We start from the raw sequence: 23,615 nt of genomic DNA on the forward strand, positions 1-23,615 counted from the left end.
CTTGGCACTATAACTGTATCGCGCAAGGATTAAAGACTTGTGCTCTGTGTTTCTCTGATGAGCAGTAGTGCCTAGAGAAAGCACTTCAGAGTCTTTGATATATATGTATGGACTTTGTACCCAAATCTGTATCTGAAGTTTATTCCTAGGATTGCCACACTCCAATCTGTCATTTTGCTTATTCTGCTCTCGTGCTGAGCTGCTGATGAAACCTGTAAGGTTGTGTCACTGAATTTAATGCATGTACATTGCATGCAGTAACTTGTTAGTGTACTGATGAAAACTGCCCCCTCTTGTTATTTTTAGTGCATTGTTCCACTGCAAAAACAGAGTTTCTGGTCCCGGGCACATCTGCCTCGCTAACATAAAAGGTTTCAGAAGTGACAAATCCTGTTAAGTAGTGTCACACAGTCTCAGAGCAGAGCCAATATTGCAAGTCTCTTTTTTCTTATTTTATCCCAACCTCCCTCCATTAAGGACAATGTGTGTTCTGAGGTATTTGATTTCTAGGCATTTGCTGTCCTCTGGAGAGATAGGAGGTCCAGCATTGATTGGCTCCAGTGTCATTTCCACGGTTGCGACCAGGTGAGTGCATGACACCACTGAGCCGTGCTCCTGATGGAGTTGATAGGAAGAGACGTTGAAAATAAATCAATTTGTTTCTAGGATAAAATCATAGTTTTTAAGCGGTTTAATGGGTTACATTATAGGATTAGATTTTGAGTAATTTATCACAAGGCCAGGAAAGTAACTGTCACTGTTAAATTTATTTAAAAAAATTGCATAAATAGATTGATTGCAATAAATTGCTATGCAATCCTCCTCATTCCATTTCCAAATGAACACTGCTGCAACACAAACAACTGAACTTCATCCACAAACTAAGCATCATATGCAACAATTTCAAAGTGACAGTGTGAATCTGTCTCAATTCCAAGGATAACAACAAACAATGAGAACAACTTATAGTATTCTGAAACAGGACATCTACACCAACCCCCCAGAACAGCAAGAAGCACAAAACCACAGCCTCAGTCATACTATAGTTTGCATATCCACTGCAATCATATTTTGGAAATGATGACTGAATCTGATGAATATTCAAAAACATTCAAGATATTTTAATAGCAAGACGATCATGTAATTGTATTTCAGGTGTAGTACCTGGTGTAGTTTATAGAAACTGAGTCATGTTAATAAAATATTGCATGAAAATGACATATAAAAAAAACACACTAACAATGTGAGATGAAAACAGGCGATCAGTTGAATTCCAACAGATAAGGGACACATTAAAAACACGTTTAAAGAAAATGGAGGAAAAGCAGTTAACGTGCCATTCACAAATGCATTTTTTTAAATAAACAAAAACATTGTCAGGAAAGGGGCGGTGTGGATCCCTGCCCTACTACACCTAAAAGAAAACAGAAAAGTCTAAACCATTTTTTGTAAGTCCTTCAAAGTCCACTTTGATCCAGCCATTTTCCATGCATGATAAATGGTCGTTAAAGGCCATAATAAGGGACAAACCTAAGTCCGAGAATAAACCATAGGAACAGCCTATTCATTCAGCCATTAAAAAAGCACAGCCTTTCTGAGGTTCGCTAATTAGCAGAGAAGCTTCACTATTTACCTGGCAGTTGGCTAATTAGCCACAGCCAATAACATACCTATGATCCTTCCTACCTTGCACGACATTCACACTACATACCTTTCGCTCACTACTATTGCACAGCTTTTTTTCATCTTGCAAATAAACTTTCAGGTTGTGAACGCAGAAAAGAAAATGTGGGAAAAATGAATAACAATGCTGTGTTTTAACAAAATGTCACTGACGGTGGAAAAAGGTTATAAGCCTTATTTGTTGTAAACAACTTTTTTTGTACACAATGAACAATAACTCCACAAGTGATTCACAGAAATATACAAGTAATAAGTTATTTTTTCAAACTTCATTAAAAGGACTACACAATGTAAAATGGATTTCATGGAAAAGGCCTATTTCGATAAAAAAAAAAATGCAGTTTACAGATTGCCATTACAAGATCACATTTAACAATTATAAAAATAAACCGCACAGACTTCGTTCCGACGGCTAAACAGCACGTGTGCTGGTACCATGTTTTAAGGAACAATCCTTGAAGGGGCATTTCATGCCATTTCATTTGGCACTCCGCAGGAGGTTAATTCTTTAGTTTTGGCACGAGCTCCAGTTCAATGGCACAAAAGAAGGACAAAACAGACACAACAGGACTCACTTCCTGCTGCCAGCGTAACAAACAGGAGTGAATATTTTAGACAAGAAGGGTGTCGCTCAAAAAGTTCAAGAGGGGAGCAATGCTGTTTTTAATGAACCCTTACAAGTTGCTGCAAAAGCAGCTTGTTCATTATTTTTAATTGGAACTACTGTACTTCTAGATTGTATAAACATCAATTATAGGAAAGGAATGACACCAAATTTCCCCTAGAAAAAGCAGCTGGAAAAGTTCGGATTTGGCTCACGAGGAGGCCTCAGTACACGCGAGACTCCTTGTGACTTGGGAGTGGGCCGCGCAGAGCTGGGCTCGTCGCACTTCGGATCACCTCCATCCATCTGTGAAGAAAAAAACAAGAGGTGTTAATACATTTTCTTAGAAAAGCTGCAAAAATCGGAATTTATCCTGGTTTTGCCAAACTGTGAGAAAAATTTAATAACATATTAGTTACCAGAAATACTGTTGCTGCAGGAGGTAATTTGAAAACCAAACACCACAGAAGTTTTGGTGCACTTGGAACGTTTAGGTATGATGTCGTGAATTTTCAAAAATGCAACAATGAAGCAACAAAAGTCATTTCATTTATCTATTTATTAATTTGAATTTTATAAAGCAAGGCGTAAACCCCAGAAAGAGTGGAAGAGCAATCTATAATGGATAATAAAAGACTAAAAGCCTCATGTAAATGGGTTTGCAATTTGCACACCAACTTTTACTTAACGTATCTTTATTTTGCAAACCAACCTATGTATTAACCCCTTCGAGGCTGATGACGAGCTGGGCTCGTCATGGTGTAGCCTCCTCAAACACTGATGACGAGCCCAGCTCGTCATGAACAATGGGTTTTTTAAAAAGTCAGCATTCCAGCAGAATCAGAGCAGCGCGCATGTGGTTAATAGGTCGGTTCATAAAATACAGAATCGTAGTGGGTCACAATTTAACCTACCTCATAAATACTTATGAGGGAGGTTGCAAATTGTGACCCGCTACAATTGCAGCAGGCACAGTGCCCTTCGGGGATCAGAAGACCACCATGTTTGTGATTGCTTGAAAATAAAGCAATCTTTTTTCTTCGTAAATGCAGCCCGTTTTCTGAAAAGGAAAATGGTATGCATTTCAAAAAAAGAAAATGAAAGTCGTCTACTTTTTTTTTTTTCAAACGCCATTTACAAAAGGGGATGGGTTGGTTTGGGAAACACTTCCCATTTGTGAATGGGTACCACCTCCTTTGATTTGGTGATAAAATATTAATGTTTTGAAACGGGATTAGGGTCACAAACCATTAATACATATCTTGAGGTATTTGGAAGGAAACCCTTGAAATACGTCTTCCAAATAATATTTCCTTAATGTTTCCTACTCCTGTTTAACGATTTGGAAGACCTTTTCCAAATTGTTAAATGGGTTCAGTACATTTAAAAAAGAGTTTTTGTGTTACCAAACCCTCAGATTTACTGAGTCAGAGGGTTTGCGGACTCTAAAATCCTTTGTACATCATGTCCTAAATTCCTTTCAGTGATTCGTGGTTCTTGTGAGTAAAAGCAATATTCTCGAAATTAGGTACCAAGAAAATACATGTCTTGAGAAAGATAAGTCTACAGAGAATTAGTTGCCAAAAAAATTTGCATCTTAACTGAAAAATGGATCTTCTCATCAACCAAGGAATAGGAGTTTGCTACCGAGTTTTTTTCTTAAAGAGAACGCAGGTTACCATATGATTTTAAGTTATTCTATTATTTTAATGGCCATTCTTGCCTAGGCCAGTAAGTATCTACTCATATGTTAGCATTTGTGTTATGGAAGTAGTCTATTTGTTGTTAATTACGAAATTGTCAGCCCTGTAATACGCACAACCAGAAAAACACAAACGTTAAACTTTGAAATAATGATCACCATATTTCGCCAATATATCGTTTAGAACTATTCAGACTGGTATTGGAAATCTATTCTACAACAATGTAAAATGTGCCATTTTTCTTTATACCCAATGGGAAGTATTATTTTGAATGCAAATTGATATCTATATCTATATATATATATAAAAACGAAAGTATGTCTGTTTGTCCTTTATGAATTACTACACCATTCATCCGATCACCATGAAACTTTGGGAAGTTGTCGAGTACACTCCCGCGAAGGTTTCTGGCACACAAAAAAAAATTGTTAAAAGTTGTTGAGTACACTCCCTTGAAGGTTTCTGGGCCCTCATAATCTTTCCAATACTGAACGTTTACAGTTTTCGGTGCAACTCGCTTTTGCAATGACCATCAACAAAGCACAAGGTCAATCGCTGCAAGTGTGTGGACTAGATTTGGAGAATCCGTGCTTCTCACATGGTCAACTCAATCAATCAATCATCATATTTGTATAGCGCACTACTCACCCGTGAGAATCTCAAGGCGCTGGGAGGGGGGGGGGGGGGAGAGGGAGTTGCTACTGCTCGAACAGCCAGGTCTTGAGTTGTTTCCTGAAGGAGAGATGGTCCTGGGTCAGTCGTAGGTGGGTGGGGTGGGAGTTCCATGTCTTGGCCGCCAGGTAGGAGAAGGAACGTCCTCCGGCGGTGGCTTTGCGAATCCGTGGGACGAGGGCGAGGCTGGCGGATCGAAGCTGGCGGGTGGGTGTGTAGAAAGTGAGGCGGTTGTTGAGGTACTTGGGGCCCATGTCGGGGAGAGCCTTGTGTACGTGGGTGAGGAGTCTGAACGTGATCCTTTTGCTTTCGGGGAGCCAATGCAGGTCTTTCAGATGGGCAGAGATGTGGCTGTGGCTGTGTGTGTGTGTTTGTGCTGTGGCTGTGTGTATGTGGCTGTGTGTATGTGGCCAGCTCACGTGTAGGAAAACCTTCTGATTTATTTGTGTATGCACCAGACGGAAAAACTAAAAATATTGTGTATCCACAAGCACTCGAATAAATAAACAGAATTAAAACAACACTTTAAAATGTCTTCCATATTAAAATGAATAAGTTTCAATAAAAATGACACAATGTAAATTGAATGTTATCATAACAAGTTTCCTTAACTTTCCTTTCTTCTGAGATCGCAGCAACGCGCGATGGGTAAGCTAGTATATATATATATATATATATATATATATATATATATATATATATATATATATATATATATATATATATATATATATATATATATATATAATTGGATTGCAGAATTATCTTTGTAAGAGATTCAGCATTTCAAATACACATTCCTGACACATACAGATTTAGCAAACACACAAAAGGCGATGGGAGGAATGCTTGCACTGATAATCACTCGGGGTGGCATTCAAACAATCCTTCTTTTGCCCATCTAAGTTTGGACCCAGCCATATGCAAGTCAGTCTTGACCCAGCCACAATAGCAACAGCCCAGCCTGAACTGCCAGGCCAAGATCTCCCTGAACCGCAACACAAGCAATCCAAGTCTGGTTTCGCCCTTATTAGGGCTCACCAGTCAGGTATAGCTTGTTTCCAGGGACAAAGTAAGCGCAGAACCCACGTCTGGCCACACCCAAGCGAATGCCTGTGGTTCGTGTATTGATTTTTTCTTTCCCATAACATAACCACAGGATGGGACAGGGAAGACATCTTAAATAGCATTTATAGGTTATTTTGTGCAAGCAACTGTACATTGTTGTAAGCTTCAACAGGAGTCTTTGCAGGGTAAAGTGAATAATTCTAGTTTTCTGTGTTGTGTCTAGGTCATTATCAGCTCCCAAAACACTATTTAATATTCCACGCCATTCTCGCAAATCATTTGGCAAATCTCATCTCTCCTTACCAGCTTCATACAGATAGCCACTGACGAAGCCATTCTTATGCATCTCTCTTCAACAAGTCTTGGAAGGGGCCTTGCAGTTGCAGTCAATGTATTGTTAGCGCTGCTTTGCCAGCAATAACTAAAGGGCTACAAATTTACAACTGAATTTTCTTCTGCCTAGGATGTAAGCCAAGTATATACAGTGTGTTAAAGAACAGGATACAGCTCTCTGCGTTACCTCTGTAAAGGCAGCAACCACCTGCCTCCAGTAGTCCCTGACTACCAAGCAAGCCCACACCATATGCAGAAAATATGCACCCCTGGTGGCAGCGCAGGCAGTCTCACGACCTGGTCGGATATATCTTTTGCTGTATACTTAAGGGGGCAATACTGACTGTGTAACATTTTAATCTAAAAGCGACAAATCCATGAATTGCCAGACAGTCTTGAAGTATTGTAGTATCTTGTCCGATCCAATATCAGTGAATGCAGAGGCCGTGTCCTGCTGCCATTTCTCCTTGATGTTCCGCAGGTAAGCTATCCAATCCAGCAGCAGTGCTTTTATAAATACACAGTATGGGTTGTCCACCTTGAGTATATTTCAGCATCCACCGTAAAAGGGGTCACTTTAATATTTATTGCACACATGTGGTCCCATAGTTGAGACATCAGCAATATCAAATAGGGAGTCTCCCTGGTCTCATGATTCATGACCATGTGTGCAATGTGCAGTCAGGAATCTGGATAGCACCCTTCGAATAATGTGTCTCTCGGCTGGAGCCCCATCGATACATTGCAGCAGGACCCATCAGGTAGTAGCACCCAGTCTGGTAGGGATAACTCACTATGTTCATATGGCAGCTTCGGAGCAGTGAGTTTAATTTTGGGTTAGCCTCTGCCCCATACTAAGACCGTAATAATTGAATCAATCTTGCAGAATATTGATCTGTGGAGCAATCCCAGTGTTAAACAGCATGCGAGAAGCGTCAGGATTGGAGGGAGTGGCCTCTCTCAGTGCCCTTATGAGCGCTGGAGGTCTGTGCTCTCTCGAACCCAGCTTTCTCAGACAGCTATGTTAAGGAAGTTTAAAATGCACGTCTGACTGGCCATCGCAAGACGGCCGGCCAAAGGGACATGCACACTTTAAACATAAGTACACAGCTCCATGCTGCCACTCAGCAGCAATTGCCTCACCATGTCCTGAACTGAAGTGTCGGGATGGGGCGGGGCAGTTGCTGAAAAATAAAATGGCAATAAATAAACTTGATTACCCTGCTATTTTTCAGCTGCTCTAGGGCATTGTTTTAGTAAAGCGACGCTTCTCTGCTCACACAGAGCCGCTCCTGCCTGCCACCACCCAGTGTAAACTTGTAAAAGAACAATAATAACAACAGTAACAGAAAAAAACCCTCTCAAATCTAGTGTGGGACACAATCGCTTGGGGCTTCAGCCAGCGCCACACATTCAATGCAGTTACTCTGGGGCTCGTACGGCATCCAGCAGCATTATGCTAGTGAACCCGTGGGGTGGGGGGGACCCTTAACAAGACCAATGGGGCTCATTATCCCACACGCGTGCTCCACTGCTCTCTGTTTCTGTATTTGTAAAAATGGAGAAAAAAAACATAGGGTGGAATCACCACATAAGTGCGTTCTATCTAGCTATCAAGCTCATTAGTTTCAAAGCCAACAGACTGCTGGTATATTCGACCAGGCTTCTAATTCCATGCTCAAAGTTCAATCAGAATTCACCACTACTCGCACTGTCAGGCCATGTGTCATCTCAATGCCCTGTTTCTTGGTGTGTATATTTGACCATGCTCCTCATTCCATGCTTAGGACCCCTTCAGTCCTCACCAGTTCTTGCACAGTTAGGGCAGGTGTCCTCTCAATGCCCTGTTTCTTAGTGTGTCTAGTAGTTCTATCTCCAGGGGATTGTCCAGTGCGTCATGGTCCCTGACGCTCTTAGTAAAGTCATATATAATGCCATGGTATTAAATTCATTTTCTAGGACCTGCTGAGAAGCTGTGACTGCCTTAATGAGATCTGCAGACATTGGTTCTAGTGGCGCTGTTTGTGCGTCAACTCCATTGGGGCCGGTGTAACTGCATATTGCATTATTTGATTGCATTCTGTGGGTTTGACACTTTAATTCTTTCAAAGATTTTTGAGGTGCGCCCATGGTGACCCCGCTGTATGCTCCACTGATGCTCCTTTCCACAGCAGTGCAATTGTGAATGACAGGGTCACCTTCCAATCGGTGCATCGCACTGGAGTTCTCAGCCCAGGAGCTAGCTCCATCTCTGTTATTTCAAGGACCAAGTAGGGGCCACAACCCGCTCTTTTCTTCTCCAATCTCTACAGCACGGAGGACCTCCATCAGCATCTTCTGACGGTGGCTGCCCCAATGTTTGATGGAGCACGTCACTACCCCCCCCCCCCAACCCCTCCCCCCTTCAGCCCCCTTTAACAGGCAATGACAGAGTTTGCTGAGTGTGCAGCTTCTTCATAGCAGGTCAACGTCCTCCACCCTCACAGACAGCTGCCCCTGTCCATCTAGGCATCCTACAGCACTTTACAAACCCCCTCAAATAAAAGAAAAATAAATAACGGAAAAGGAAAATGCTACTTACCAGTATGCATCTGTTCTTGGCATGTAGAGCTGCAGAGTCCTACACTTAGCAATAGATCGCCACCTGGTGTTGGGCTCGGATGATTGCAGGTTGTTGTCTTCTTGCAAGAAGTCTTTGTAGTCACGAGATAGGTGACTCCTCCCTTGGACAATACTGCGCATAGTCATCGACTCCATCCTCAGATTGTTTTTCGCCATGATGGGAAATGATGGAGTCAGTAGAAGTAAAGAGAAAGGATGTCCATGCGTGTGCATCTAATTAAGATGAGTACTGGAACGGATACAAGTCCCGGGGAGGCGGGAGGACGGGTAGGACTCTGCAGCTCTACATGCCAAGAACAGATGCATACTGGTAAGTAGCATTTTCTGTTCGAGGCATAGGAGCTGCAGATCCTACACTTAGCAACGATTGTGCAGCAGTGTCTCCCCTAGCGGTGGTCGCTTGTATCCGTTGCAGCATACTGAAATAGTGTTTAAAGGACAGCTTGGCGCACTGCAGCTTGCTGCGTGGCTTGCACATCAACACAATAGTGTTTAGTGAAGGTGTGTATTGTAGACCATGTTGCTGCCTTGCATATGTCCTCTAGTGGTATGTTTCCTAAGAAAGCCATAGAGGCTCCTAGTTTGAGAGTGGAGTGTGCTCTAGGAGGAACTGTCAGCGTACGTTTAGCTTTTTGATAGCATATTTGAATACACTTTACAATCCATCTGGCAATTCCTCCTTTAGAGATGGGATTGCCTTTGTGTGGGGGAGAGAAAGATACAAATAGTTGTTTTGTCTTTCTGAAGGATTTAGTCCTGTCTGTGTAATATAGTAGAGCTCTTCTAACATCTAAGGTGTGTAAAGCCCTTTCTGCAACAGAGTCCAGTGTTTGAAAAAACACTGGTAACTCTACTGATTGGTTTAGGTGAAAAGGAGTAATCACTTTTGGCAGGAATTTAGGATTGGGTCTAAGAACCACTTTGTTAGGATGTATTTGAAAAAATGGTTCTTCTATTGTGAATGCTTGTATTTCACTGACTCTTCTCAGAGAGGTGATGGCAACAAGGAAGGCAGTTTTCCATGTTAGAAATTTCAGTTCACACTTATGTAAAGACTCAAAAGGGGGGCCCATGAGTCTTGTAAGGACCACATTTAGGTTCAATACTGGTGCAGGTGGTAACCTAGGTGGGATTATTCGTTTTAATCCTTCCATAATGCTTTTATTACAGGTACTCTAAAGAGAGATAAATGTTGTCTATTTTGTAAATAGGCTGCAATTGCTGCTAGATGCAGGCGTATGGAAGAATAAGTCAAATTGGACCTTTGTAGGTGTAGAAGGTAGCAAATGATATTTTGGATGGAAGCATCCAGTGGATCAATGTGATTGTTGTTACAGTATATTGCAAATCTTTTCCACTTAGCAGCATAACATGCTCTGGTAGTGGGTCTTCTAGCTTCTTCAATGATATTCATACAGTCTGGTGGTAAGTTTAAGTAACCAAACTCTAGGACTTCAGGAGCCAGATCGCCAAATTCAGTTGGCTTGGTTCTGGGTGCCTTATTTCTCCATGGTTCTGTGTTAGCAGGGATGGCGTGAACCGTAATTTCTGATGTGGAACCAGTGAGAGATCCAGTAGCGTGGTGAACCACGGTTGGCGTGCCCATGTGGGGGGCACTAGTATTAGTTCGAGAGACTGTTGTCTGAGCTTGCGTACTACTAGTGGAATGAGTGGGAGAGGCGGAAAAGCGTACGCAAATCTGCCTGACCAGTTCATCCATATTGCATTCCCTTCCGACCGTGGGTGTGGGAACCTGGCGGCGAAGATTGGGCATTTTGCATTTTGCATTTTCGTGGGTGGCAAACAGGTCTATTTGTGGCTGCCCCCACATTTGGAAGAATGGTTGTAGAACTTGTGGGTGTATCTCCCATTCGTGAATCTGTTGTGACTGACGACTCAACAGGTCTGCTATCTGATTGTGAATTCCTAGAAGGTGTTCTACTGTCAGATGTATGTTTTGAGGGATGGCCCATCTCCAAATGTTCTGTGCAAGCTGGGACAGTTGCAGAGAGTGTGTCCCCCCCTGTTTTTGTATATAATACATGGCTGTCATATTGTCCGTCAGGACTAGGACAGCTTTGTTTTGTATTTGTGCTAGGAAAATTGCTAGCAACTCTAAATGGTTGATGTGGAACTGTTTCTGTTGATTGTTCCACTGACCTTGTGGGGTATAATGCAAGAGATGGGCTCCCCATCCTGTGAGGGATGCATCTGTCGTAAGCACTATCTGTGGAACAGAGTCTAGTTTTTGGTGTTCCACCATTGCAGAGAGCGATATGTACGGCTGTCTACCAACACCAGGTCTATCAGCTGACCTTGAGCCTGATTCCATTGTTGTGCTAGACATTCTTGTAGTGGGCGCATTTGCAGTCTTGCGTGAGGAACTATAAAGATGCAAGAGGCCATCATGCCTATTAGTTTCATAAACACTCTGGCTTGGAGAGAGTGCTGGCATTGAAAAAGGGAGACTACGTTCTGAATACTTTGAATCCTGGCTTGACTGGGATACGCTAGAGCTGTAGATGTGTCTATGGTAGCTCCTAGATATTGATGAACGTGCGAAGGCTCTAGGTGCGACTTGGTGTAGTTTATCGTAAATCCTAAGTCGTGCAATGTTTGAATTGTTTGTTTTGTGTGTTGTACACACTGGTTGAACGATCTTGCTTTTATGAGCCAGTCGTCGAGGTAAGGGAAGACATGTATTTGTTGTCTTCTGAGATGTGCTGCTACTACTGCTAAGCACTTTGTAAACACTTGTGGTGCTGTTGTGACCCCAAATGGAAGGACTTTGAACTGATAGTGTTGTCCTTGTATGACAAACCTTAGATACTTCCTTTGCGCAGGATGTATAGGAATGTGAAAGTAGGCGTCCTTTAGGTCTAGTGTGGACAGAAAATCTCCCTGCTGTAGTAATGGGAGTACTTGTTGTAAAGTGATCATGTGAAAATGATCCGATTGTATGTAGTGGTTGAGGGGCCTGAGGTCGAGAATTTGTCTTAATGTCCCGTCCTTTTTGGGAATTAGGAAGTACAGGGAGTAAACTCCTGTTCCTTGTTCCTCTAAAGCAGGGGTCTCCAAACCGGTCCTGGAGGGCCGGATCCATGCCAGATTTTTTGGATATCCCCATTGAGTTACATGTAGTAATTTTAAAAATCCTGTTTGCTTTGCGCCTCCTCTATAGAAGGAGCGGCGAAAAGAACCTTTATTTTGGGTGGATTGTAACGCACCCATAGACTCAGCTGTGTCTGTGTCCTTTTTCATTTTCTCTATTGTGTTGTCTACCTCCGGCCCAAACAACTGGTTTTGATTAAAGGGCTGGTTTAGGATGGTAGTTTGTACCTCTGGTTTAAAACCTGAAATGTATAACCATGCATGACGTCTGAGAATCACACTAGTATTGACTGCTCTGGATGCTGTCTCAGCTACATCTAGTGCACATTTAATTGAGGCATTAGATATTAGTTTGCCTTCTTGTAAGAGCTCTGCTGCCTGATCTTTGTATTTATCAGGGAGATGTTCCATTAACTTTGGTTGGTCATAGTGAGCCCTGGCGTAGCGTGAAAGTAAGGCTTGTGTGTTTGCTATGCGCCATATGTTTGCTGCTTGTGCAGCAATCCTTTTTCCTGATGCATCAATAATTTTTGATTCCTTGTCAGGCGGGGGCGTGTCACCAGAAGTTTGGGAGTTTGCTCTTTTACGTGCATTTGACACTACCAAAGAGTCTAGTGGCAGATGTCCCTTAATATAGACCGGATCAGCTGGTGCTGGTCTGGTCTATACTTTTTTTCTACTCTGGGATTTAGCACTCTACATCTTACTGGATCTTTAAAAATATCCGGTGCATGTTAAATAACCCCTTTGATCATAGGTAATATTTGAGTAGACCTTTGTGACTGCTCAAAAGTGTCTAGTAAGAAATCTTCCTCAATGGCATCAGAGTGCATCGACACCCCATGGTAAAGGGCAGCTCTGTTTAATAAATGATTAAACCCAATACTATCTTCTGTAGGGGAAGGTTTTGTTGGGTAGTACTGAGGCTCAGGGATGTCTGGTGTAAAACCATATGCCTCGTCCTCCTTGGGATATTGTGGGTTGACATCCTCATCTAAAGGGTATGTTACGTCATTGCCCCCACCTAAATCATACTCTTCGTCAGTGTGGTGTGATGATGCAGGAGATTGAACTGGAGAAGTTATAGGTTCAATGTAAGGATTAGGAGAGGAAGAAGGTGAAGGAGAGGAAGGGTGCATTGGAGAAGTTGCACAGTCCTTTTTGGCAGGAACCACAGGTGGAAGTGGTGTGTCTGCTGGTCTTTTCTTATATGGAATTGCTTCCACATGTCCAGTTTTTGGATTAATATAGACCTTTTTATGTTTAGGATTTGGTTTAAACAGTTCTTCTTGTTCCAGAATCTTCTTTGGCGTCGATTATTTTGGTTTTTTGGTGCCAATAGAGGTTGATTAGTGTTCTTTGCCTTGTAAGGAGTGATCGAGTCCTGTGGCAATTTCTTCGGTGCCGAAGGTGTTTTAGGCTTGTCTGAATCATGCCTTGGAGACTTTGGTACCGATTTAGTAGATTTCAGCGTGGAGACAGGTTTTGTTGGGCCTGCGGTGCCGGAATCTGGCTTCCCTTCTTTATTTTTGGAACCGGATGGTTTCGGAGTCGAAGCTTTCGGGTCCAGTATGGTTCTTGGCTTTGGCACCGATGTGTCTTTTGGTTCAGGTGCCGAAGGGTCTTTGTCTTTGGGCTCCGAAGGGCGTTTTGGCTTCGGTGTTGAAGAATCCTTCGGTGTTGAAGGATGTTTCGGTGCTAATGGAGGAGGTGGAATTGGCACGTGATGTTTTTTTGGCGCCGAGGCACCGGAAGGCGTAGTCTTTTTCCTCGGAGCCGAGCCCGAAGGCGGGGCGTCGGAGGGTAAATTTCGGTCTCACTGGGCCCCATGGGCGGAGTGCCGACCGCTGCCTTTGTCTTGGGTAGTGTATGTTGTGCGGGGGCAGTGGTACTCACAGGTTGTCGAGATGGAATCGAATTGTCCGAGTCCTCTGCCCCCGATATGATCTGGCGATCAGGCGAGTCTTCCTCGGCGACGAGTGGAGCCTCGTCTTCGGAGATATCTTCGATTAGATCTTCGTCCTCGGTGACGTCTTCTTCGACAATCTCCTCCTCAAAGATGGCCTCCGGTGCTGATCTCATCATTTCGTGTCAACGGGCCCTCCGATCCCGAATAGTTTTCTTCGATTGGAAGGAGGCACAGGCTGCGCAGGTCGACTCGTCGTGTTCTGGCGAGAGACAGAGGTTGCAAACCTTGTGATGGTCGCTATGAGGGAATTTTGCTTGACATACCGGGCATCTCTTGAATGGAGTTCTGTCCATGAGGCGTAGGCCGTACGGCGCCGATAGGCCCAACGGCCCGCGTCGACGCACCGGAATGTAGATGGTGATGTCGAAAAGTCTATTCGATGTCGAAATAAGTTTATCTAAAGTTTCTCGCTTTGAAAATGCAGAAAAAGTCTTTTCTAGCCGGAGCGGAAAACTTTCATCCGAACCCAGTGGCGGAAAAAAACAATCTGAGGATGGAGTTGATGACCATGCGCAGTATTGTCCAAGGGAGGAGTCACCTATCTCGTGACTACAAAGACTTCTTCCAAGAAGACAACAACCTGCAATCATCCGAGCCCAACACCAGGTGGCGATCTATTGCCAAGTGTAGGATCTGCAGCTCATATGCCTCGAACAAAGCTTTTTTTCGATCTTTCTTCCAGTGTGTGTACGAACACCCACTGAATTTCCTTTTTTTTAAGTGAAAAATCTAGAACTACACCACAACTACTAAAGTGTCGTAGGCCAACACTTCGAATCACTAGTGTTTGTGCACGCTGATGTCCATTACTTCATTAGGCCACTGATGCTTTAATGCCTTGTGAACGCTGGTGCTCGCTGGTGCCTGGGCCTCTTAAGCCTTACTACTGCCCGGAAACATTGACCTTCATTACTGCCTTGGAACACCGGGGCTTTTTAGTGCCTAAGGGCATGGATGCTCATTCAGACTCCTTACTGCCTTCCTAAATGAATGCTCACCATCCCTGCAATGCCTCAGGCAACTGATGCTCATTACTGCAAGGGGCAATTAATGCTTGAATATCACCAGGGGAAAATAATAGTTGGGCACAACAGGAAGGATGATCATCTGCTTTTTAGCGTGACCACGTTAAGTTCCTCCTAGCTCCTTGAAGGGCAGCAAAGTTGTTATCCGATAGGTCCATATGGTTGGAAGGTAAGCTCTAAATTCTGAAATTTATGAAGTGCGAGATTCAGCACTTTTCTATGAGAGAATCACTTCCTTTAGGAGACTAAACTCTTTCCTCGATCAAGTGAAAGAGATTGAGGAAAACAGACGGTGGTGATCAATTTCCTGCTAGAAGACTCACTCCATTTAAATCAGTTTATGAGCTAGTGACTAGCTGGGCCAGGTGATTAGTCTTATACGCACTTCCATGATCAGTCCAGAAGAAAGGGGCAGACCACTAACCATCGAAACTGTATACCAGAAATGTGTGAGCATGACAGTGAGATGAGCAAAAATATCTCACCAGACCCCTGCAGAAGTATTCAAGGCGAGAGTTCTACTCAGATCCTCCACCCCACGCCCTCAGCCCCAAGTGTCTTTCTGTTTACCACAGAAACTATAAGGTCATCTACGCCTCTCAGAGTCATGGCCCGGTGCAGGTAGAAGCAGTGGGGTGGGGGGGTAGTCGACAGATGACATATTGGGGAAAATAAAACTACTTACCAAGGCAAGTGTTTTATTCCCTTATTCCGTCATCTGTCAAATCTCCACCCCCTCCCCCCAAACCTCTTACCTGCCACGTTCAGGGCTGCTCTCTTGGGAATACCTTGATCTTCACACCTGAGCAGTTTGTGCCTGTATTGTCAGACGTGCACCAGGCAGGATGAGATGGTTCTCCTGCGTCACTATTTGACCACAACCTTAGCGACAGGAGTGACTCCATGCTGGTGCTTTGCAGCCAGCTGTTGAAAGTGCAGGATGGCACAGGTAAGGGAGGGCCCTGGTTGTCAGACAAGCGGGTCTGAAACTGTGAGCGCTAACCCCAGAGACCTAAATTTTGCAACCGGGTGCATGGCCTTTGCTTGCCATACAAACTGAAACACCTGTAGTCATCCTACAAGAACTGGGCTTCAGGATGTCCTGCATAGGAAACAGCCACGGCAGGGGCCGAAGCCGTGCAGCATGACATATTTGAAGGGCGTGCATCAGGGCATATTTGAAGGTCATCAAGCACCCCAATGCTAGAGTTTTCAGTTAAGGAGTTGCGGGGGAGAGTGACTTGTGGCTACCATGTCACCCAGGTTGTGTAGCTTGGACTGAAAGTTAAGGTGAAGACTGATGCAGGTAGACGAATGGGCCAGTGGCATGTCCGGTTGGTGGTTTGGAATGCGGTGTCGTCTTCTCAGTGGCGGGGTGCTACGGCCCGCAGATACTGGAGGAGCGTAATAGCTGCTACTGTGAATGTTTTGGGAAGTCTTGAAAGATTGTGAGGAGGGTTTGGAGAGTCAATCAGCTGGCTTATTTGTCACATTTCACAAAAGGCATGATCGAATTTATAAGAATTTTTCAAAATAGCGCAAATTATTTACACAAAATAAATTATTTTAACATCTAGATCATCCCTTAAAATAGTCCAATAAAAGCCTAGATATCAGCAACCATCCCCAGGAGGATATAAGATGTGCGCAAACATATTTACAGATGTTGATTAATCAGTTGAGTCCCACTTCCACTTCAACAAAGGAAAAGAGTCGATTTGAGTGAAACTTAACTATACATATCCTTGTTCTTAATTCACTGGAAATTACAGTAACTCAGTAGGGAGTGTTAAAGGGTCATAGCCAGGTCTAATGTGTCTAAGGATGAAGAGGTGCCAGACATTTTTTCGTTTAAGACCAAAAGTTTGAGCTTTAAGGTCAAATCAGGTTATCAAATAATTATAATTCATTAGGTTTCCAGTTTGTGTAATAATCTCAACAAGAGATTTAATACAAAAGCATTGGAGTCTGAGTGCATTTATACTAGGCAGGTTACACCCAAGCAGCTCTGCTCATTGTATGGCTCGCGGCCAGTCCCAAAGCCTGCGTTGCAGTAAAATACATTTCTCTCGATCACAAAGTAATTCATAGATTTAAATGCACGTTTCAGGAGCATACTCTGCTAATAGGTTCACTGCTCTAAAGTTTGTTCTTAGGAATGTGACACATTCATTACTGGAGGGACTGTAATTTTGCGTGTAAAATAAAATGGCAGTTCAAGTAAAGAGGGTTCGTGATAGACTAGGCTGTCTTTAATGGAAATGTAATTGCATGACATTCTCACAGTATCTACAGTCAAAGGGGCATTCATTGGGTTCATCCTTTTCATATTCTGAACTGGAATCTGAATTATGCGCCAAGCAAAGAAGGGAAATGAGTACAGAGTGCCTACAGAGAATAATGTATTGTTCACACTGAACAATGTACTTTACACTGAGGAGGACATGGACTCGCTCTCAGCGTTTTTTTAAGCGCTCCCAGCACCACACAAGGGAGTTTGAAATCTTTGAACCCTAAAAAATGAAAACTTGGACAGTCTTATTTACATATTTATTAAATACTACAAAATAAATATATGGCATTTACACAACCAATAACTTTGTTGGGATGTGTTACTAATGCAGACTGAACATATGCTGAGAACTGCAACCCTCAGTGTAATTAGTGCAATTAAAACAGTGGAGTGGATGTGCAGTACTTATACATACGGAAGAGTATATAGAAGTCAATTCACAAATAAATTCCAGGAATAAGCGAATTCCAGGAATAAGCTTGGTGTAAGACAGGAGTGCTCCTGACTTACTACTACAATTTGAGAGTATGCCAGGAGTACTACAGGAGGAATTCACATCTACGGATAGCGAAATCTTTGTGAATCGGGCCATTATATCTGGGTAATCAAATGTTTTGAAGCTAGCAATGGTTATTGGACTGTTTTCCGAGGCTACTTAGTCTGTCCTCTTTTAGTAGAAAGTCGGATGCAAATCTTCTTTTTGCTGCTCAATGCCTTACATAAGAAACCAAAGCAGTGGCAGCTGGCATCATTAATCATTAATAAAAAAAATAAAAACACTTACCTTATAGGTGCTCCTGGCTCCGGACCTCTTCTTCTGTTGACTGCACATCAGGCACCAGCAAACTCTTGTGAGCGATCCTGGCGCTGCTCATATGAGAGCAGCGTCCTGATTGGAGGGAGCAGCCTTCTCGGTGCTCCCCAGTGCACTGGAGGCCTGTACTTGCTCTCAAACACCTGTCTAAGACAGCTGGGTTGAGAGAGGTTTAAAGGGTGCATGTCTGGCTGGCCGTCGCAAGACGTCCTGCCAAAGAGACATGCACATTTTAAACTAGTGCACAAGCACCCCTCTGCCAATCACTCCTCCCTGCTGCCATTCAGGAGGTTCCACCCTGTCATGAAACTCTGTTCAGGACAAAATTGTAATGAATTACCATTTTATTTTTCATCTCTGGGGCTTGGAGGGCATTTAAGTGGGGCGATGCTCCTCCGCTCTTATGGAGGAGCCACCCCATAACAAAAGATAATACAAGAACAGGGCTGCAGTGTGCGGGATACTGGTAATGTCCTAGCCTCTCCTCAGATTGATGGTTGACACAGATTGTCCATAAGCAATGGATGAAGCTGGAAAGGTTGTGCAGGATCATAACAACCTGAGGTGAATGATGGGTTATTTCCGCAAGTGTCTTAATATTTTACACAACTGGTGGTTTGCCCGCTCACCCCCTCCCACATACACACTCTGACCTCATGCCAAAATGGCTGCCAAAGGGCCTTAATTCAGAACCCTCTATACTTCTTCACATAACATTATGGCGTGGAAAAGTTGATGTGCTGCAACATAAACAATACAACCAAATGAAATAGGCAGACACTAACAGTATACCTTAAATGCTTTATGTAAATTACTCCAGAGTCTCATATCACCTCAGGAGCTTGGTCATGCAGAAATTCTTTAAAGCCATTTTTGATTTCAGGAATGGACATTTGCAATCAAACACGTTCAACAAACAATTAGGGAGGGTCTAAGGGCAGGTTTACCGACCGACCAGATATAAGCCCCGGACTCAATGCACAACAACAAATAATATCTGGGGGTCAGAGAGCAAGTCAGTAAGTCAAGCAAGAAGGACCACTAAATCAAAAGTATGCAAAGTAGTATCAGTGAGAAATAATAGTTAATGAACGGCCAAGTCAAGGCTCAAGAGTATATGGAGAAAAATATTGTTCCCATCAGAAGCCACACTGTACCGCCCTTGTTGTCATCATTTGGGTTCTCCTTACCCAGGAGACACGACGGCCGGTAAGTAGTTACCGTGACCGAGATGTGGTGAGAGGGCAGAACAGAAAGGTATGATAGTGGCTAATGAAAAAAGCAGTGTCTGGTGGTTGGAGTGAAAAAGTGAAGGGTAATGATAAAATTAGGTGAGTTGGGTGGAAAAAGAATTTTATTGATATCCCCCAATCCCTAAGATTAAAAGGCAGGTGTGGGTGCAGGTTTTAAATAATAACCGCACTTATTAGTGGTCGACATGTTTCTGCATTCACAAGAAAGGAGTTTCTAATGCATTCTTCAGGACCTTGGAAATACACTACTGCTTTGTTAATAAAAATGAGATAAATAATGAAAAAATATCACCTGGAAATCCAGGCGTACTCAACCGTATACCATGTATGTAGGTTGAGAGGCTTCACCCCACCTGGCTGCAGCGCAGGTAAAAGGAGCACCGCTCTTTCCGTCGGTGTCTCCGGGCAGTCTTCAGTACTGCTTGGGGGGGCACCGACGGAAAGAGCGGTGCTCCTTTTACCTGCGCTGCAGCCAGGTGGGGTGAAGCCTCTCAACCTACATACATGGTATACGGTTGAATACGCCTGGATTTCCAGGTGATATTTTTTCATTATTTATCTCATTTTTATTAACAAAGCAGTAGTGTATTTCCAAGGTCCTGAAGAATGCATTAGAAACTCCTTTCTTGTGAATGCAGAAACATGTCGACCACTAATAAGTGCGGTTATTATTTAAAACCTGCACCCACACCTGCCTTTTAATCTTAGGGATTGGGGGATATCAATAAAATTCTTTTTCCACCCAACTCACCTAATTTTATCATTACCCTTCACTTTTTCACTCCAACCACCAGACACTGCTTTTTTCATTAGCCACTATCATACCTTTCTGTTCTGCCCTCACACCACATCTCGGTCACGGTAACTACTTACCGGCCGTCGTGTCTCCTGGGTAAGGAGAACCCAAATGATGACAACAAGGGCGGTACAGTGTGGCTTCTGATGGGAACAATATTTTTCTCCATATACTCTTGAGCCTTGACTTGGCCGTTCATTAACTATTATTTCTCACTGATACTGCTTTGCATGCTTTTGGTTTAGTGGTCCTTCTTGCTTGACTTACTGACTTGCTCTCTGACCCCCAGATATTATTTGTTGTTGTGCATTTGCAATCAAAGCCTGCATAAGAGATTTACTTACAGACCACCTAATTATTTGTAACGTAATAACTACTTACGTTCAAATTTACATTTATTGAAACTGTTCACACCAAAGAGCATCACTATATTGATCCGACTTTAACTTGAAAGCTTCAAAAGAGTATGGCGAAGTACTGGGTCAGCATCTAAAACCATACGTTTATTGTAGGGCCTCCATTAGAGGTTAAAGCACATTATTCTAAAATGCAACAGGAGGTATGAGGAAACATGCCATCTACCGCTTACGCATCACAGTGCCCAAAAGGCATCATGCTGCTAATAATGAATGCAAATGTGCCAACATGAGACTCTGGCTGGAACAGGCCTCAGGGGTGTCTCATCTAGAAAATAATAGTAAATTGCTACCGACAAACACTGACACATCCTTGTCAGTCAAATCTCCATGTGCAAATACTTGACAGTACGTTATGCTGCAATGTTAAAAGGTCTTGTGTCAACGTACCTTTCAAATGTATATTCGCTTTCAGCCCGGAAGAAGTACACATGAGATTTGAAATGCAGCTTGAAGACATAGTCCTTGTGAATATTTTCAGATTCTGAGGGAATGGTGAGGGAATAACCAAGCAAAGGCAGGCTGGCTAATGGATGATTGTCCTATAAGGAAAAGATAAAAACGTCAAGAATTGGGACCAGATGTGGACCAAGAAAAATGTGATTACATTGTTCTTATTTCATTAAGAACCATGTAGAGAATTACTCTCATATACATTGTTTTTTATTTCATTAAGAACCATGTAGAGAATTACTCTCATTCACACCTGAAAATCTTACAAGCACTTAAGAATGGCAAAATCTTGTGAGTGTAAGGTGGGCAGAAGCATTCACTCAAGCAGCCAATCGCATTAAGTGAGAGATGACTATTCCAAAGGCTGGGTCAATATGTGACTGAAAAGGTCACAAGCCAATCGCTAAAAGTGACTGGTCAAAGAAAGCCAAAGCTCAATGGATGAATGGCAGGAAGAGGCTGGCTGATAAAAGCCAATGGTCTAACAGGCGGATCCAAAACTCCCCTCTATTTATAATGTAGGAATAAGACTATTTGATGGCTGCATTGTTAAAACCCTGCCATTAAAAAAATTGTCAACGCAGATCCATGGGGAAACCAAATTGGTGTCTTAGGCCACAGGCAAACCGAGCAATAGCCCAGCGACTACCCATTTAGTGCCCCCTTTATTAAGAGTGACATGACACAAAGGGAATTGCTGCCATAGCTCAGGCATGGTTACTGTGCTTGCCCATACGCGTGAGGGAAACTTGCAGTGCTCCTGCCCATGAATGCAGTATGCTGTGCTGGTGTGTAGAGTAACACTGGTACAACGCTGCTTGCTTTCTCTCTGGGGGAAATTTACACTGCTGCTGCCTGTCTTATAAGTGATTAAAGCTGGCATTCGGTGTGTCTGCTTTGAGTACGAGATGAAAGCTAGAAGAGTTGCCTTCCTTTGAGTGAGGGGCAAAGCGATGGGTGTCCGGGACTACTGCTGACTATGCTAAGTCGGTGGTTCTGAGAGCTTTTTACGCCACTGCTCTCTATACAGTGAAACCGAATGTCCTGTTCAAATGTAAATTAGAGCAATTTGTAAAGGAGTATAATGATATTCTATATTTGGAGATAATTGCTTGTTGTACCACAAACAATTACATCCTACATACCAGTCAGTTTCCATATGGCTACTAATAAATCAACTTTTAAGCTCTTACCTGGTGAGACTTGTAGAAATACAGGCAGAAGTTGGTAAATACCACCCAGAGCTTCTGCCAACCGTTACTGTTTTTAAACTTTCTCAATAAGTTCCCCGATAACTGGTTCTGTAAATGAGAGAAAATAAAGTTGTGTCAAAATCCTCACCGATGTACCACACAGCATACACAACAGGTGGAAAGAGGACAAGCCTCAGCAAAAGAGCTTTCACCATATGCCGTCCCAGTGAGCAGACAGCCCCAACCTCCTCTTTATAAAGAAGCTCCCCTCATCTCCCACCTTCACGAATACAACGGTCTGCTGATACCTTTGAGATGCAGTAACCTTTCTGTCAGATTTAATTGCTTCCTGCTTTTAAGTTATTAATCTTCAATGAGAATCCTACTGTTCTTACATTTTCAGTGGATGCCAATTACATGAGCTTATTGCCACCATCATAAAGATGCTTATTAGGTATGTGCCCGTGTGTCTTCACTGTGTCTGTACCAGAATTGGTGGCAACCTGTTGTCACTTAGTGCACTCTACCTTGTTCGTAGAGAATACGACATGCCGCTAAGGAATTTCGAAATAAATTTCCTATTTCACCTACAAACAGGAACACTAATATCCCTGGAGCTGGAGAAGATAAGGAACATACAAGATCTTCCAACTGATGAGGGGAACATGCAGGAGAGAACATTATAAAATGACCACACATCCAAGGCCAAGGACCCAATCTCCCCATATATCTTATCAATGAAACAACAATTTAATGAGTTTCAGAGTAAATAATCTAAGTTTCATTGATGAAAGAGGGAAAAGTCACAGCCTAATAGGAGCAGGCTTAGAGATCACTGTGTGACTGAGGCTTTCGCTGATTAAATTAGGTGGCCTTGAGGGAAAAAAAATAACGCTGCAGTAAGAGCGTTTTTATCAGTTCTTTGGAAAACAAATTAGAGCTGTTAAATTCCCCCACCCCTTTGAAACACATTCACACCACATATGCAGGCACACTTCTCTTTGCCATGTCCAACATGCCTAAGGGGTCACACATTATAAGTCATTTCCCCTTTTATTTCAAAGGAGGGAGGTCAAATCAAGTCCAAGGATGTCCTTTACAGTTCTTGGTCGTACTCCATCTTTCGTGTAAGCCCACTGTCACTCAATGTGCCATTGTTCACCTGCAGCCATGGTTTATCCAATGTACCATCATTCTCCTGAGTCCATGTACATTGGCATCATTGCCACACATCTGTCCGTAACTTTCTCAGGGCACATTGTACAGTTTCAAAGTGAAGGAAACTGGAAGCCACATCGAAACACATGCCAAGTTGTCAACCAGGCTTTAAATTTCGAAAGTGCTCATATCATGAGAAGGAGAGGTTGTAATTCACTTTGGTTCTTATCAGGTCATTTTAGAACAATTTCGGCAAGGCATCGGCTTGATTTATCTGCGTGCCAACAATGATCATTCACCGTGAAGACAGTAACTTCATGAATGTGCCTCAAAACTTTCAAGAGCAATGTTAGCCGTCACAAAGTTCAGATTTGCACAACTGTGCAACACACAAAGGGGTTTCAGGTCTACTGGGTATGAAAATGAAGTCTTAAAAGGGGTGAACTGTT

The 23,615-nt window shown here is 43.0% G+C and overlaps 1 protein-coding gene across 3 annotated transcripts in view; it reads right to left on the bottom strand.

Moving 5' to 3' along the window:
- Window positions 1-1,096: 1,096 nt before the first annotated feature.
- Window positions 1,097-23,615, bottom strand: part of FARP1 (FERM, ARH/RhoGEF and pleckstrin domain protein 1) — a 576,707-nt gene continuing 554,188 nt past the window's right edge. For all 3 annotated transcript variants that reach the window (XM_086947879.1, XM_086947877.1, XM_086947878.1), the window contains exons 25-27: window positions 22,009-22,116; window positions 20,753-20,904; window positions 1,097-2,593 (exon numbers count right to left, since the gene is read on the bottom strand). In XM_086947879.1, the coding sequence (XP_086804005.1) occupies window positions 2,512-2,593; window positions 20,753-20,904; window positions 22,009-22,116 (342 nt within the window). In that variant the 3' untranslated portion in view covers window positions 1,097-2,511. The remainder of the gene's footprint in view (window positions 2,594-20,752; window positions 20,905-22,008; window positions 22,117-23,615) is intronic.

Source organism: Lissotriton vulgaris (genome assembly GCF_964263255.1).
Source record: "Lissotriton vulgaris chromosome 8 unlocalized genomic scaffold, aLisVul1.2 SUPER_8_unloc_1, whole genome shotgun sequence".
Classification (NCBI taxonomy): Eukaryota; Metazoa; Chordata; class Amphibia; order Caudata; family Salamandridae; genus Lissotriton; species Lissotriton vulgaris.